The 19118-nt window shown below is 35.1% G+C and overlaps 1 protein-coding gene across 1 annotated transcript; it reads right to left on the bottom strand.

Annotated features, from left to right (window-relative positions):
* Positions 1-16778: 16778 nt before the first annotated feature.
* LOC116402044 lies at positions 16779-17239 on the bottom strand. The gene is made up of 2 exons (XM_031880750.1): positions 17093-17239; positions 16779-17024 (listed from the first exon to the last, which is right to left on the bottom strand). The coding sequence occupies exons 1-2, from the start codon at positions 17233-17235 to the stop codon at positions 16853-16855; spliced, it is 315 nt and encodes a 104-aa protein (XP_031736610.1). The 5' UTR covers positions 17236-17239; the 3' UTR covers positions 16779-16852.
* Between the last annotated feature and the right edge of the window lie 1879 nt (positions 17240-19118).

Raw genomic sequence — 19118 nt, 5'->3', positions numbered from 1 at the left:
GATGTTCTCCATTATAATTAATGGATCTTTAGAAGGCTTTTTTCATGGGAGGAAAAGACTAAGATAAGGTGATCCATTATATCCGTTCTTATTTGTGATGGTCATGGAGGTACTTTCTCACATGTTGAACTATCTGCCTCAGAACTTTCAGTTCCACCAGTTTTGTGAGAAGGTCAGTTTAACTCATCTTACTTTTGTGGATGATCTTATGATTTTTTGTGCTGCTGATGAGTCTTCTATGAACTTCATAAAAGAGACTATTCAGAGGTTTGGTGAGTTACGGGGCTTTTTGCTAATCTTGGGAAAAGCTGTTGTGGGGTTTAATAGTGCAAAAGCTTCTCATCTAGCTGCTAGTAAGGGTTTTACCATTAGTCATCTACATGTTCGTTATCTTGGGCTTCCTTTACTCTCAGGAAGGTTATGAAGCTCTGATTGTGATCCTCATATTCAATGGATTACCAGTTATATGTTGGATCGGTATGGCAACCCTAGAGGGGGGTGAATAGGGTTTAAATAAACTTTTCGACAAATAAAAAGTAAAATCAACTAATTAGATATTTTCTAAAATTTAAATAAAGAACTTTGTAAACTTTGTTAAATAACAAGATTGATAAAAAGATATGAATGGAAGTATGCAATCAAACTCAACCAATAAGAATATGTAACTAAAATTAAATTAAAAAATAATTAGAAAAGAGTTAGAGAAGAAGACACCGTAATTTATATAGTGGTTCGGTTAAACTCAACCTACATCCACTTTCCCAAGCACCCCTTGGGATTTTGATTGAAAATCTTCTTTGGACTCTTTCCACGGATTTGAGCCGAACCGATTCTTGCTCCTTTTTCGGGTTCAAGAGCAAACCCGATCCTTTCCACGGATTAGGATCCAACCGTTACTATATGTTGAAATCTTTTAAATCACACAAAAGAAAACTCTCTAAAAAGAGTTGAGTTATATCAATTTGAAGCTCACAAATTTAATCCTCACAATACAATAAGAAGCTCTCAAGAATAAGATGAAAAGAATAAAAATTGGAAGCTTTAGAGAGAATAACAATGTTGGCTTTTTGCTTGAGGATTGTAAAGATGTGGTAATCTTGTGTAAATGTGAAGTATTTAAAAAGAGAGGAAAGATAAACTCAAAATCATTTGGGTCATTAGATATAAGTAAAAGAAAAATGAATGGTTGAGATTTAAACTTAATTAGCCGTTAGACACAATACAAATAATAATATAATAATATGTCTTTTCAAAATATTTTGTTTAAAAAGAAATCAATAAAACAACTTCACCCTCTTTTAAAAAAAACTAGCCGTTAGACACAATAAAAAATAATAATATTAAAATCATTTTTCTTTTAAATTCATTTTCTTTATAAAAGCCAATAAAACATAACAAAAAGCCACATTTGTTACTTCTTCATTGCTCCAAGTGGCTTTCTCTAATTGGTTCAAATTGAATGCTTGGTCGCCACGTCACCATCTCGGGTATTTTTTCGTTAAGCTTCTTTTAGCAATATTTTCTTCATTTGAACTTCGATTTGGGTGATTCAAGAGGCGTTAGAATCATTTTTCCAAGCTCTACGATATGGTCTATTCAAATTAATAAAATTGTCAATAAAAAAAATCAGATTTGTTATCATCAAAACATAAATTAATTGAATAATTAAAATAAATTAATTTGAGATTAAGGGCCAAAAAGCCAACAATCTCCCCCTTTTTGATGATGACAAATCATTGAAGAAAAATAACTTGAAACACACATGGTCAACAAGTAATTCTATTATCAAGATGTATAACCATAAAGCTCATGTATATATTTCACCACAAAGATCATACTTGAAAACAATTGATAAGAGAACCTTCTTTGTCCTTAATTAATCATATTTTTCTTATACTTCTCCCCCTTTGGAATCATCAAAAACAATACCAAGGAAGTTAGCTCTCCCAAAAAAAATATGAACACATACAAAATGTCTAATTCTCCCCCTATCAATATGCATTAGGGTAACAATATCAAGTAAGATATAAAATCAAGATGCATCACAACGAATAATTCCAAGCTCAAGCCTATTTTTACAAAAGCTTTCTTCACTCAAAGGTTTGGTAAATATATCCGCTAATTGATTATTGGAACTTACAAACTCAAGAGTAATATGACCATTTTGTACATGCTCTCTAATAAAGTGATGCCTAATATCTATATGCTTAGTTCTAGAATGATGAATAGGATTCTTAGTCAAATTTATGGCACTAGTATTATCACAAAATATAGGCACATTATCAAATTTTAATCCAAAATCACAAAGAGTTTGTTTCATCCAAAGAATTTGTGCACAACAACTAGCAACCGCAATATATTCCGCTTCGGTAGTGGATAAGGCAACCGAATTTTGCTTTTTACTAAACCAAGATACTAAGGAACTACCAAGAAATTGACAAGTCCCACTAGTACTTTTACGGTCAAGTAAACTACCGGCAAAGTCCGCATCGGAATATCCTACCAAATTAAACTCAACATTTCTAGGATACCATAATCCAACATCAATAGTTCCAAGCAAATATTTAAGTATCCTTTTAACAGCATGGAAATGTGATTCTTTAGGACAAGATTGAAATCTAGCACAAAGACATACACTAAACATGATATCGGGTCTACTAGCGGTCAAATAAAGTAAAGATCCGATCATACCTCGATAAGTCTTTATATCCACACACTTACCTTTTTCATCTTTGTCAAGCTTAGTGGTAGTGCTCATAGGAGTTTTTGCAACTTTACCTTCATTTAATTTGAATTTCTTGAGCAAATCCCTTGTGTATTTTTCTTGACTTATGAAGATGCCATCCTTGAGTTGTTTGATTTGAAGACCAAGGAAGAAACTAAGTTCTCCCATCATACTCATCTCAAACTCATTATGCATACACTTGGAAAATTCTTCACACAAAGATGAATTAGTAGAACCAAATATAATATCATCCACATAAATTTGTACTATAAGCATGTCATTATTTTTAACTTTAATAAATAGAGTATTATCAATTTTTCCCATCTTAAAGTCATTCTCAAGTAAAAACTTGCTAAGTCTATCATACCAAGCTCTTGGAGCTTGTTTTAAGCCATAAAGAGCCTTTTTCAACTTATAAACATGATTAGGTAAATCAAAACTTTCAAAGCCCGGAGGTTGTTCTACGTAAACTTCCTCCACAATATAACCGTTTAAAAAAGCACTTTTTACATCCATTTGATACAAAATGAAATTTTTATAAGAAGCAAAAGCAAGCAACATTCTAATAGCTTCTAATCTAGCAACCGGTGCAAAAGTTTCTTCATAATCTATACCTTCTTCTTGACAATAACCTTGAGCTACAAGTCTAGCTTTATTTCTAATGATATTTCCATTTTCATCCATCTTATTTCTAAAAACCCATTTAGTTCCGATTATAGATGCATTAGAAGGCCTAGGGACTAATTTCCAAACTTTGTTTCTTTCAAATTGATTTAATTCTTCTTGCATAGCTAAAATCCAAAACTCATCACATTCGGCATCTTTAAAACTTCTAGGTTCAATTTGAGACACAAAAGCAAGATTACTAAATAAATTAAGAGAAGAACGAGTTTTGACACCTTGTTCGGGATTGCCAAGAATTAGATCCTTGGGATGGGATAGAGCATATCTCCACTCTTTAGGCAAGGATGAAGAACCCTCTTCTTTCTTCTCTATGATGTTCACATCTTGCATACTTGGAACAATTTCTTTGCCTTTGTCATTAACAAGTAAATCTCCAAAATCTTTTTCTAAATCATCACTACAAATAGACTCATTAGAAACATTATTCCAAGATTCATCAAATACAACATGAATAGATTCCTCAATAACTAAAGTTTTCTTATTGAAAACTCTATAAGCTTTACTAGTAGAGGAATATCCTAGAAAAATACCAACATCCGTCTTAGAATCAAATTTTCCAAGTTTTTCTTTGTTATTCAAAATAAAACATTTACAACCGAAAACTTTGAAATACCCAATATTTGGAATTTTTCCATGCCAAAGTTCATAAGGAGTTTTATCTAAAGATGGTCTAACTAAAACTCTATTTGAAACATAGCAAGCGGTGTTAACGGCTTCCGCCCAAAAATATTTAGGTAAACCATACTCATTCAACATTGATCTAGCAAATTCTTGCAAAGTACGATTTTTCCTTTCAACTACACCATTTTGTTGAGGAGTTCTTGGAGAGGAAAAATTATGGGAAAAACCATTTTCTTCACAAAAAGCTTTAAAAGCATCATTATCAAATTCTCCTCCGTGATCACTCCTAATTTTGGAAATAAAAAATCCTTTTTCATTTTGTACTCTTTTTGCAAAACTAATAAAACTTTTCAAAGCATCATCCTTATGTTTTATCATCAAAACCCAAGTAAATCTAGAAAAATCATCAACTATCACAAAAGCATAATAATTTCCTCCATAGCTAGCAATTCTAGAAGGGCCAAATAAGTCCATGTGTAATAGTTGTAAGGGTCTAGTAGTAGAGATCACATTTTTAGATTTGAAAGAGGACTTAGTTTGCTTACCCATTTGACAAGCATCACAAACTTTGTCTTTTTCAAATTTAAAACTAGGAAGACCTCTAACCAAACAATTTTTAGAAATATTTGAAATTAAGTGCATGCTAGCATGTCCTAGTCTTCTATGCCATAACCAAGAATCATTATGCAAAACCGAAAGACATTTATCAATAATAGGATAATCATTCAAATCAAGAGTGTACACATTTTCATCCCTATTTCCAACAAACAAAACTTTTCTATCACTAACATTTTCAATTATGCAATTTCTTTTATCAAATATTACTCTAAATCCTTTATCACACAATTGACTAATACTAAGCAAATCATGCTTTAAACCATCAACCAAATGAACATTTTCAATCAAAGTAGATGAATCATTTCCTATATTACCCTTACCAATTATTTTACCTTTCTTGTTGTCACCAAAGGTTACCATGCCTCCATTCTTTTTGGAGAAAGAGATAAGCTTGGATCGGTCTCCCGTCATGTGTCTTGAGCAACCACTATCCAAGTACCATTTGTTTTTCTTGGAGGCTTTCAAACAAACCTAAAAACAACTAATTTCAAGTTTGATCCTTTGGTACCCATACTTGTTTGGGTCCTAGAATGTTAGCATTTACATATTTAGGGATCCATTTCATTTTTTCATAGACATTACAAGCACTAGATCTAGATAGGTAACAAGAATAAGCTTTATGTCCATACTTGCCACAAGAAAAACAAACAACATTATGCAAAGATTTATTTTTCATAACAAATTTATGTACTCTACTTTTATTGGAGAAATTCTTCCTTGGAGCAATGTAAAACTTTGCTCTTTGCGAAAAATTTCTTCTTGAATAAGTATTTTGAGCATACTTCAATTTAAAGCATTTAGGTCTAATGTGACCTTCAACACCACAATTATGACATATGGGTACAAAACTAGATTTAACATGATTAGACACATGATTAGACATGTTAAACTTAGGCACAATAGGTGATGCTTTAACGAATGTAGTTTTAGAACTTGAAGGAGTAGATGATTCATCAATATAGCCTAAACCTCTCTTATCACCATAAGATTTTCCTACTTCAATAATTTTGTCCAATCTTTGAGCACCTATTGTCAACTTTTTAATAGTTTCTTTAGCTTTATCAAGTTCTTGTAAAACACTTAGTTCATTTTCTTTAAGCACTTTAATCAAGTTATCTTTTTCACAACTATCATGCTCAAGAAATCTAACTTTATCAAGCAAAGCATGCTTTCTCAATACAAACATGCTTATCACTAGAGACATTCAATTCTTCAATTTGCTCAAAATTTTCATTCTCTTTAAAGCAAGCAATTGTATCAAGTAAAGACTTATTTTCACTAATTAAAACATTGTATTTCTTCTTAAGCACAACATACTTAGAACTAAGTTTTTCTAGGTCATTTTGCATGCTTTCAAAATTTTCAAATAATTCATCAATAGAAAGAAGTTCTAGAGTTACCTTATCATCATGTTCATCATCTTTGTCACTATGAGTCATGAGACCAAGATTTGCCATTTCTTCAACTTCACTTTCACTTTCACTACTATCATCCCATGTAGCCTTCATTGCCTTCTTTTTGGATTTCTTAGATGATTTGAGGAGAGGACAATCCGTTCTTATATGACCCGATCTTTTGCATTCATAACAAATCACCTCATCCTTTTTGCTTTTCTCACCTTTTGACTCTTTTTGGGTTGATAGGTGTTTCTTGAAATATTTCTTTCTTTTTATGAAATTTTTGTACTTACGTGAGAAATAAGCAATGTCATCTTCATCAAGGCCATCCTCATCTTCGGGATCAACTTCCAAGGAGATAGTCTTTAATGCAATGCTCTTCTTCTTTTTGGACTCATCCTCCAAGTGCTCCTTCATGATGATCTCATGAGTCATGAGTGAGCCAATAAGCTCCTCTAGTGGAAGTTTGGTGAGATCCTTTGCTTCTTGAATCGCCGTTACCTTAGCTTCCCAAGTCTTAGGTAGAGACCTTAGAATTTTTCTAACATTTTCGGAAGTTGTATAAACTTTACCAAGACCCTTCAAAGCATTTATGATGTTAGTAAATCTAGTAAACATATCGGTGATAGTCTCATTAGCATCCATCTTAAACAATTCATAATTATGAACAAACATGCTAATTTTAGACTCTTTAACTTGATTTGTTCCTTCATGAGTAATTTCAAGAGTATTCCAAATTTCTTGAGCGGAAGAACACATGGATATTCTATTAAATTCATCTTTACTCAAGGCACAATACAAACAGTTAATAGCCTTAGCATTAAATGAACACTTTTTCATTTCATTTTCATCATACTCTTCTTCTAATTTAGGCGTATCAACATTATCAACATTTTTCATGGGTACATAAGGACCTTTAGCAACAATTAACCACAAATTATAGTCAATAGATTGCAAATAAATTTTCATTCTAGCTTTCCAATATGCATAATTTGAACCATCAAAATAAGGAGGTCTAGAAGTAGATTGACCTTCAACAATACCATTTGCCAATAGGTTTGCCATAATGCTCTAACAATAAAGTTTATCAAGAAATTAAAATTTCAAGATGAGCAACCTCGCTCTGATACCAATTGTTGGATCGGTATGGCAACCCTAGAGGGGGGTGAATAGGGTTTAAATAAACTTTTTGACAAATAAAAAGTAAAATCAACTAATTAGATATTTTCTAAAATTTAAATAAAGAACTTTGTAAACTTTGTTAAATAACAAGATTGATAAAAAGATATGAATGGAAGTATGCAATCAAACTCAACCAATAAGAATATGTAACTAAAATTAAATTAAAAAATAATTAGAAAAGAGTTAGAGAAGAAGACACCGTAATTTTATAGTGGTTCGGTTAAACTCAACCTACATCCACTTTCCCAAGCACCCCTTGGGATTTTGATTGAAAATCTTCTTTGGACTCTTTCCACGGATTTGAGCCGAACCGATTCTTGCTCCTTTTTCGGGTTCAAGAGCAAACCCGATCCTTTCCACGGGTTAGGATCCAACCGTTACAATATGTTGAAATTTTTAAATCACACAAAAGAAAACTCTCTAAAAGAGTGAGTATACAATTTGAAGCTCACAAATTTAATCCTCACAATACAATAAGAAGCTCTCAAGAATAAGATGAAAAGAATAAAAATTAGAAGCTTTAGAGAGAATAACAATGTTGGCTTTTTGCTTGAGGATTGTAAAGATGTGGTAATCTTGTGTAAATGTGAAGTATTTAAAAAGAGAGGAAAGATAAATTCAAAATCATTTGGGTCATTAGATATAAGTAAAAGAAAAATGAATGGTTGAGATTTAAACTTAATTAGCCGTTAGACACAATACAAATAATAATATAATAATATGTCTTTTCAAAATATTTTGTTTAAAAAGAAATCAATAAAGCAACTTCACCCTCTTTTAAAAAAACTAGCCGTTAGACACAATAAAAAATAATAATATTAAAATCATTTTTCTTTTAAATTCATTTTCTTTATAAAAGCCAATAAAACATAACAAAAAGCCACATTTGTTACTTCTTCATTGCTCCAAGTGGCTTTCTCTAATTGGTTCAAATTGAATGCTTGGTCGCCACGTCACCATCTCGGGTATTTTTTCGTTAAGCTTCTTTTAGCAATATTTTCTTCATTTGAACTTCGATTTGGGTGATTCAAGAGGCGTTAGAATCATTTTTCCAAGCTCTACGATATGGTCTATTCAAATTAATAAAATTGTCAATAAAAAAAATCAGATTTGTTATCATCAAAACATAAATTAATTGAATAATTAAAATAAATTAATTTGAGATTAAGGGCCAAAAAGCCAACATTATATTCGTTCTTTTCTAGAGTTTTATCTTTTGTAGGTAGAGTTTTGCTTGTAAAAGCTGTTCTTCATAGTCTACAGGTTTATTGGGCTAGTGTGTTCATGCTGCCTGCGAAAGTCCACAGAGATGTTGATAAGATTCTACGGTCTTATCTTTGGAGAGGTAAGGAGGAGGGTAGAGATGGTGCTAAAGTTGCTTGGGATGAGGTGTGTCTTCCTTTTGATGAGAGCGATCTTACTATTCAAGATCAGTCTTCTTGGAATATAGCGAGCACGATGAAGATTTTATGGTTGTTGCTCGTTAAGTCTGGCTCTCTATGGGTTGCTTGGGTGGAGGCTTATATCCTTAATGGAAGATCGTTGTTGGAGATCGATGTTGGAGTTTGTCGATCTTTGTATTTTAGGGTCATCTTACGTACGAGGGATTTATTAAAAGAACATGTTAAGATGGAGGTGGGTGATGGCAGGAGGTGTAGAGTATGGTTGGATCCATGGTTACAAGGTGACTCGATCATTCAACAGTTTGGTGATAGGGTGATTTACGATGCGAGTAGTCGAGGGATGCGAGGCTTGCGGATTTCATTAGTTTGGATGGTAAATGAAGGTGGTTGCGTGTTTCTATGGAATTGATGGACATTTGGGATAGGATTCAGAGGGTTAGGCCGTATCCTAGTGTTGAGGATAGGTGGGTCTGGATGCTGGGTAGTCATGATGGGTTTTCGATTGGTAGTGCGTGGGATACTATTCGTCCTCATAGTATTAGGGTTGGTTGGTCGGGTTTACTGTGGTGTGGGGGAAATATCCAAAGCATTCCTTTTGTGCTTGGTTGGCTATCAAGGATAGATTGGGTACTAGAGATAGATTAAGTCAGTGGGATAGGTCGATTCCTTTGTCTTGTATTCTTTGTGGGGGGAATTATGAGTCTCGTGATCATTTGTTTTTTTCTTGTCCTTTTGGGTGAGAAATTTGGTCTAGGATCCTTACGATCAAGTCCTCTTCTCATAGGATTGGGTATTGAGAGGTTGAGTTCACTTGGATTTGCTATCAAGGCATAGGGAAGGGATTAAGGAAAAAGTTGTGGCGTCTTCTCTGGTGTGCTACGATTTACTTCATTTGGCAGAAGCGTAATCATCGTCTTCATGGAGGTTAAGTTCGTGAGCCTATGATTATTTTCCAGATCATTCGATCGTGCATTCGAGCTCGTACTGCTTCTTGGTCGGAAGATGTTCATGATTTTATTTAGTGTGCTTTTACTTTCTGCTTGTCCCCTGGCTGTGGGGTTTTATTTTTATTTTCAATGTTATTTTCTTTGGTTTGGCTTATTTTTTTATCTGTGACGATCTTTGATATTCTTAGTTGGTTTTTTGTTTTTGTGCTTGTCCCCGGGCTGTGGGGTATTTTCGCTATCTTTAGGATGTGTTGTTTAAGGACCTGTTTGGTTGTTTCGGGTTGTTGCTTGTCTTTTGGTTTTTACTTATCTTCTCAGTGTGAGCGTTTTTCGCTCTTGTGCCTTGACCTCAGGCTGTGAGGTCCTCTTTGTTGTTGTATAATATTATCAGTACCTTTTCAAAAAAAAAAAAAAAGAACCTCAAGACCCAAGTCGACAACCAAATGTGTAAGTGCAACAAACTTAGTTTTAAACCAACACAAAATTTTTTGAAAACGTGTCCGACAATCACTTGAGCTTTCAGAACCACATAACAATGCTTAAGTTCGTAACTTATGGCCTTCCAAAGAGTTCAAGAAGTGCGAAAAAGGTACTACAAGTCTTATACTGCCAACCAAGTGCGTGCGCAAGCGTCGTTTCAAAACAAATCCAAAAAATTGTTCGAAGCGTGTCTAAGTTTTAAAAAACGATCAAACAATGGTTAAAATTGTAGCTCGTGACTCACAACCTACCAAAATTTTAAAGGTTGTAAAAATAGCACTACATGACCCAACATGTCAACCAAGTGTGTAAGCGCAACAAACTTAGTTTCAAACAAACCTTAAAATGTGTTTAAAATGACCTAACAATGCTTAGTCGTAAATTGGTAACCTATAACCTACCAAAATTTTCAACAAAGAATTTAAAAAGTAATTCGTGATCCAAAGTGGCAACCAAGTGTGCAAGTGCAACAAACTTAGTCTCAATCAAACCCAAGAGGTGTTCAAAACGTGTTTGGGCATTACTTGAACTTTTAGAACGACATGGTAAAGCTCGAGTGTACGTTCGCAACTCATAACCTACCAAAAAGTCAGAAAAGTAGGAAATGGGTACTTCGTGAACCAAATTGGCAACCACGTGTGTAAGTGCAGCAACAAACCTAAAAGGTGTTCAAAACATGTTTAAGTATCACTTGAACTTTCAGAATGACGTAACGTTGCTTAACTATAAGTTCACAGCACATAACCTACGGAAAAGTTTGGAAAGTGTGAGAAGAGCACTTCGAGACCCAAAGGTGCTGGCAAGTACACAAGGGTCAGTCTCGAACCAACCTAAGAAGTGTTGAAACCATGTCCAAGTATCATTTAAACTTTGAAAGTGACCTAACAAAGCTTAAGGGTACGTTTGTAACTCGCAACCTCCCCAACAGGTTAAGGAAAAAAGAAGAGTGTGTAAGTGAACCAAATTTTTTCTCAAACAAAACCTTAAAAGTGTTCAACAAGTGTGGAAGTATTGTTCAAACTTCCCAAAGGACCTAAGGATGCTCAAGTCTAAGTTTGTGACTCGTAGCCTACCAAAAATTTCAACAAGAGTTATAAAAGCACCTCAAGACCCAAAACGGCAACCAAGTGTGTAAGTGCAACAAACTTAGTTTCAAACAAATCCAAAAAGTTTTGAAAACGTGTCCCACAATCACTTGAGCTGTGAGAACTACCTAACAATGCTTAAGTTCGTAACTTATCGCCTTTCAAACAGTTAAAGAAGCGCGAAAAAGGCAGTCCTATACTGCCAACTAAGTGCGTGCATAAGATTCGTTTCAAAACAAATCCAAAAAACTGTTCGGAGCGTATCTAAGTTTTCAAAAACGACCAAACAACGGTTATTTTGTAGGTCGTGAAATTCTGTGCTAAATTTCTCGGAGGATAAGAAGTGGGCGCGTGTAATTAACGTGCGTCTCCCAAAAAAATTCTAATTTCTCCCGCTCCGCTGGTGAAAGAGGAGTTTTGCAGGTGGTCTGAATTTGATCGTTTAATGATCAATCTTAGATTGTTGAAGAATGTGCATTCAGAGGCTTTCAGATCAATTGAAGACATTTCGTGGTGATTTACGGCAGGGTTTTTACGTGATATAGACTTCAGATCTGGATGTTTATTGTGGTTTTAATTTCTCGGTGAATTCAGTCCGGCCACATGAGATTTAGGCAGATTGAGAGAGAGGATTAGAACGGTGGATCAAGATCAAAGCACGACAGACTGAAATTCATTCGTGGTATTTAATTTTATACCGTTTGAAATCTATCCGGCAAATTCAAAGGATAGATTGATCGGAGCTGCATTGGATCCCGTTGGCAGGAGACCAGATTTCTTTCCTCGTTCAATTTCGATGAAAACTTGGATGAATTCTATTGAAATAAACGATGAAGCTTCACTCGAATGATGCAGCGACGGTGAAGAAACAAGCAATGACGCGTCTTCAACAGGTTCATGACATGGCGGCCAAAGAACGCAGATTGGCGGCGGCGAGGGATGACCTAAAATCAATTAGGAAGAACCGGTCTGAGGAACAAGAACCGATTGAGGAAAACCGCGGCTCAAGTGAGTCCCGTGCTTCAGCCTTGGTTGCTAATGGGCTAATGGTTGATGGGCCTGGAAGATCTAATGGACCGACTACATGGGCCGGATGGATATGCTGGGCTGAAGGATGAAGCCGAGTCTTCAAATTGGCTGACTAAAGCTGTTGGGCTGGCTGGTGTTGATGGGCCGCAGGATGGAGGTGAAGTTTGAAAGACACCTATTATGCCGAGACATCATGGTGAAGCTAACTCATCATGGGCTTCCTTATTTGGTTCGACAAGTGGAAAGCCTATGGCTTATACTCCTCCTACTTCCGTAGGGGATAAAATTGTGGTGACTCCCACCGAAGAGATCGAGAGATCATTGATCAAGGAGTTAGGGTATGAGAGAACTCCCTAGTAGGACAATTAATTGATGCAAAATTGCCTTATCCAGTCATTTATCGACTAATAGAGAAGATTTGGGGAAGAGTCGAAATGCCTACAATCACACTTATGGAGAATGGCCTCATTTGCTTCCAATTTAAACAACCGAAATCGATAGATTGGATCATGTCTCGTGGACCGTGGCACCTTGGGCAAAACCCATGCTCCTCCGGAAATAGACTCTAGGTATTGTCCCTAAAACTTTTATCTTTGATTCTGTTCCCGTTTGGATTAAACTAGGGAGGATCCTATTGGAATTATGGACAAATGTTAGTTGGGCTGTTGTTGCGAGTGGTATAGGAAAGCCCTTATCTTTAGATCTTGCTACCAAAGAGAGACGTAGGCTGTCATATGCCCGAGTATGTGTGGAAATGAATGTAGACAGCTCTATACTTGCTGATATAACTATAAATCTTAGGGGAGAGGAGTTTTTAGTGACCATAACGTATGAGTGGAAGCCTAGAAAGTGTAACTTGTGTTGTTCCTTTGGACACATCAATGGTACTTGTCCTAGGAGTGTAGAAAATAAAGTCATTAGAAAGGAAGTTAAAAGTAAGGTGACTCCTATTAAAGAGGTGGTTCCGTTAAGTGAGGATTATGATGATGTTGTGTTGGAGTCCTTTGAGGCCTGTGGAGGATAAGGAGGTAGAAAAACCGTGATGACTTTACTATTGTTGCTAGAAAGAATAGGGAGTTGGTCTCGGTTCATGATAAAGGAAAAAGAGTCGAGGTGATTACGAATAACTCTTTTGGCAGCCTCAGGGATGTGGGTGAAGGAGACAAATGGGCTTTATCTATAGTGGATGGCTCTCTTCCACCCCTACGTGTAAATGATTCTGACTTGGTTCTTATGAGTAAGTCCCTTGATGGTATTCCTCTGGGAGCAAAAGCTCCTATATGACCTCATGATTCGTTGGTGTTCGTGGAATGTGTGGGGTCTTAATAACCTTGTAAAGTGTAGAGCGGTGATGGCTTTTCTGGCCGTGTATACGGTGGGTTTCTGTTGTATCTTGGAAACTAGAGTTCGAGAAGAAAATTTTTATTCTATCTTTGGAAGGTTTGGTGATTCGTGGAGGTTCACTAGTAATTACAACAATAGTGGAATAGGTCGTATGTGGGTTTCGTTCACGCCTAGCGAGGTTGCTGATCAGTTTATCTCTGGTTTGGTAACATATTTGCTCTTAGGGGATAGTATAGAGGTTCTTTGTGTGTATGCCTCCAATAGTAATATTGAGAGTCGTATTTTGTGACGGCGTATGACTGAGATTTTTGTTAAATGGAGAGGGTCGGGTATGGTCCTGGGTGATTTTAATACCATTAGACTTCATTTTGAAGCCTTCGGTGGAGCTCCAAGTCCTGGGGATATAGAGGAGTTTGACATGGCTATTCGCGAGGCTGACCTTGTTGAACCATCGGTTCAGGGAAACTGATTTACCTCGACTAGTAAGGTCCATGGGTTTGGTTTGATGAGGAGGCTAGATCGTATTCTTGTGAATGATGAGGGCCTTAGTGCTTGGCCTAACATGTGGGTTAACGTCGTTCCTTGGGGCATTTTTTATCACTCTCCCATCCTTGTTTATCCCAGCTATCAGTGAAGACAGCGGGTCATCTCTTTCCATTTCTTTAACCATTGGGTTGAGGAAGCTTCCTTTTGGGATATTGTTTCTTCAGTTTGGGCTAGAGATACTAGGGTTTCGTCGATTGTGAGTTTTGTGAAAAATTTAAGGAATCTAAAGCCGCTTCTACGTAGCCATTTTTGTAAGCATATTCGACACATTAGTGAGGATGTTCGTCTTGCTAAGGATACCATGGCCCAAGCTCAGAGAGAGGTGGAGATTAATCCTCTATCTGAGAAGCTGAGTAATCAAGCAAACAGTCACAGTGAATTTTTGGAGAGCGGTTAAAGTGGAGGAAGCCACTATGTGCCAAAAGTCCAGAATACGTTGGCTGAAGTTAGGTGACGAGCATACTGCCTTCTTTCATCAGTTTGTATGGTCTCGTCAAAGCAGTAATGCTTTTGCGTTTTGTGGTTGATCCGGATGGTACTCGGTTGACTAACCATGATGAGGTGACTCAAGTGGTAGTAAATTATTTTAAAAACAGTTTGGGATCTCAGAATATTGGTTAGAATATTGGTTACAGAGAGCTTTCTCCTAGTATTGAGAATATTGTTCAGTTTAGATGGTTTGAGAAGTGCTGCCAAGCCCTTCAGGTGCCAATTGAAAGGGAGGATTTGAGACGAGTTCTTTTCTCAATGGATAGCGAAAAGGCTCCTGACCCTTATGGGTATTCAGTGAGTTTCTTCAAAGGAGCTTGGGCTGTTGTTTGGGAGGATTTCTGTGATGTTGTTTTACACTTATTTGAGACTAGTTATCTCCCTCAGGGGTGAATACAACAACCATTACTCTTATCCCTAAAAGAAATGGTGTTGTATGTATGGAAGATTTCAGGCCTATTTCTTGTTGTAATGTTATTTACAAGTGTATCTAAAAAATTTTGGATGATAGGCTTCATGAGTGGCTTCCTTTGTTTATCAGTGCCAATTAGTGTGCTTTCATTCCAGGGAGGAGTATTATTGATAATATTCTTCTTTGTTAGGAGCTTGTTGGGGGATACCATAACAACTCAGGAAAACCTCAGTGTAGTATGAAGGTTGCACTACTACAAAAACAGGCTCTCATGACGTTTTTAAACTGTCAAGAGACGGCTCTCTTGACGGTTTTAAAAACGTCGTTGAAACCAGCGTCAAGAAAGGAAAAGTTCTTGACGGTTGATTAAACGTCAAGAATAGTGAACGTTGACATTTTATAAACGTCAAATATACTTATTTTCATGACGTTTTAGAACCGTCAAGATTGATATTGTTTATGACATTTTTTAAAGCCATCAAGAATGAACTGGTTTATGACATTTTAAATCCGTCAAGAATTTTAATGTTCATGACATTTAAAACTGTCAAGAATGTTATTGTTCTTGACATTTTAAAATTGTCAAAAATGCAATTGTTCATGACATTTTAAAACCGTCAAGCATGCAATTGTTTATGACATTTTAAAACCGTCAAGCATATTTTAATTTTTTTAAAAAAAAGAAATTGTAATTGAATTATGCTGTAATTGAAAGAAATATATTCTGATTGTCCTGTAATTGTCCAACAACAGTTTCATAGATATTTGATATTCATCAAATATAGTTTCAAATCTCAAACATATATAAATAAAACCATTCACCATATATATTCAATTCCAAGACTTTACATATACATAATGAAATAGACTTTACATTAGATTTCATATTCCATTACATTGCCATGAATCCAAATCAACTTAGAAAGTCACAAAACATGCTAGCTATAACAATAATCAAAAGTATACGAATGAACCCCCCCTCTCCTCCATATGAACAATTCAAAAGAATTATCGCCTAAAGTTTCTATACATAAAGTTTCAGATTATAAAGAAGCGACACAACAAAAAATTTCCTACTTCAGAATCACAAAATATTGGTCATAATCATATGTAAGAACCCAGAAAGTCAGCTAACTCAACTCGCACCTCGTCTAGTTCTGCTTATGAGTATGATCTTCATGTATCAATCTATAAACATGCAAAATAAATTAAATGAATTGACTATACAAATAAACCAATTAACTCACAAAACCAATAGTTTGATATATAACATACCGCATTAGATATAGTTTCAAATCTCAAACATATATAAATAAAACCATTCACCATATATATTCAATTCCAAGACTTTACATACATAATGAAATAGACTTTACATTAGATTTCATATTCCATTACATTTCTAGTCACAATTTCTCTCATATACCTCATCACGTAGTATCCACACTCAGTACTCCCGACTTGTAGAGGACACTATATAAAAGCAACAAATTTGAATAACAAAGTAAACCTAATTGCTAGTAGTCTACAAAATATAATGACTTTAAAAGTTGATACTTGCCTTTACTGTTCGCCATAAAGTTTGTTTTCTACTTTTTTTAATGTTCTTTTGTGACTGAAACATCGCTATTGTTCTGTTTTGACAAGATAAGATTGAACAAATAGTTTAAATATTGTGTACATGGATATAAGAATCAACACTAAATGATATACTAGACTAACTTACGTGTTGGGGACGTATCTTATAGTTGACTTCGATGTTGTCCTTAGTGAGTTGAGGTAGAATATTGTATCATCATACGCATTTACGGCTAGCAGTGCCCAATGACCTCTAATTATACAAAATATTAGTACTAGTTTTTTGCAATGCAACTAATAAAATAACTTGACTTACCCAGGATTAAAAGGAGCAAGAACTATTTCGTTAATCTTTGAGACCATCAATCTACTGCATAAGTTTCGAACTCGAGATTCTTGCGAGTGTCCGGCAGAGGTGAGGGACGGATCTAAAAAAATGTTCTGTATATTTTCCTTCGAACCAAGAACAGATGAATACAAGTACCTACAAAATATTATAAACTTGTAAACGAGATACATAAATTTAGATCTAAAGAAATGAAATTGACTTACGTCATATAGGCCACCAATGTAAATGTTTTGACCTCATTCATGTTACAAAGATCAATGATGTCCTCTCGGAGTACAGAAGTCTTTCGACTAATACCAAAAATGCCAACAGGTAGTGGAATAGTGATACTAGAATCTTTCTTCATTATTTTCTCAGCGTATCTAAGAATCAACTTCATTCCTATTGGCAAAACTGACGTCGATTTACAGACAACCTCTCTTTCCTTAGGCATTTTTATTAAGGCTCTCTCCTAATTTAAGAAAAATATTCACTTTCAATACGATATGAATATTAAAAATTTGAGTTTATTAGAGGATCGATCACATACCTTAAAGATGTCCAACTTTACTTTGTCGTCATTTACATTGATCTCCTCTACCTCTTTCCCTTTGATTTTATCCATCAACTTACTCTTTCCTTTGATTATTTTCATCGAGTCACTCTCTTCTAAGATATTTGGCTTCAAACAGCTACCATGTCCAGATAATGGTCTAGACAAGTTTGAGTGGATATGTGCTTCTAATTTGCTTACATGCCTTCGAAGTTCTTTATTCTCAAGTATAGTCTCATCCTCACGTTTATATGTCTTTTTTACAGAATGAAAGTAATTGGTAGAAGTAACATACCCACCGACCCCATGAACACGATCGTGATGCTCTTTTGTACCCAATGCTTGGGTTAACACATCGTTAGAAGAGTGTCCTTTTTGAGACGATGAAGACGTATTCATTGAAATCTCATCCTAAAACAAAAACCAATCTAAGTTATAGAAATGTGTAAACAAAACCAATCTAGTTCAAATGTGTAATATACAAAAAGTCTTACAATTTTATGGACAACTTGTTGAACGTCGTCGTTCTCATACTCCTCTTTTTTGTTAACTCGAGCCTTCTTCCACATGATGGCTCGATCCAAATCCGCTTGATTTGAACCTTCCTTTTTCTACATTCCAATTCCATAATAAGATTAGAACAACCTTTGATAAAGTTTGATAAACTTAATAAATTAGTTCTTACCATTTCCTCGATAAGATTGGCATAACCCTTCCTCGAAATCCTATGGTTATACTTATTCTTAGATCGTCTATCTTGTTGCATAAGTCTTTTTTCCTATTTTCCAAAAATATTGTTAGTGAGAAAGTAACACACAATCTAAGCCTTACAAATATATTTGTTAGTGAGAAAGTAACATACCTGAAAAGTTTCATACAATCTAGACCTTACAAATTCTGCCCAATGGTGTTGATCAATGAATGAATACTTTTCTGGTGGAACTTGTAGGAGTTGTGGTTCATCCTTATGTGGCATAATATATTTTGTTGTTAGCCAACACTTAAACTGACGAAACGAAATGCCTGCAGTTTGGATAATATTTTTCCTAGATCTTGGATCAATGACGAATGCGGCCTAAATATTTAAAAGTGATTAATAAAGTATACATCAAGAACATTATCAATATAAGCACATTGAAATTATATATATACCTCAACCGTACTTAATATTTTATCTTTCAGCTCTACAGGCACACTTTTCCAAGATGAATATGTGATCGGGATATGATAATGTGTCCCAGATCCTATGAAAGACTTCAACTTTGCTCTATTCTCACCAATGGGTACTCCGTCTTCATTGTACATCACCACCTTCTTCTCTCCCAAACTTCTAATGCGAGTGACATCAAACATAATAGTTGGTCCTCGTGGCCTACATATCTGCTTTGGGGTTTCATTTTTAGTACCAAGATGTTCATCATCCTCAATTCCAAATGTTGGTTTCAACTCATCAACACCAGCTTCTTCATCAATAAAGTTGTCTATGTGATGTATGAATCAAAGGCTGCCAATCAAAATGAAGAAACAATTAGCATAGTATACAAGTTTTAAACAAAATTAAAAACTGATCAATTAATTGAGATGAATGAGCATAATAAACTTATGGTACTATTAGTTTGAGAACAGTAAAACAAAACCTTATAATATTATGTAGGTATCCATGTGCCTTCACAATTTGCTCGTATGTATGTTAAGAT

Source organism: Cucumis sativus, chromosome 1 (genome assembly GCF_000004075.3).
Source record: "Cucumis sativus cultivar 9930 chromosome 1, Cucumber_9930_V3, whole genome shotgun sequence".
NCBI lineage: Eukaryota > Viridiplantae > Streptophyta > Magnoliopsida > Cucurbitales > Cucurbitaceae > Cucumis > Cucumis sativus.
The sequence above is the reverse complement of the archived record's forward strand: the minus strand, read 5'-3'. Positions and strand labels throughout refer to the sequence as shown.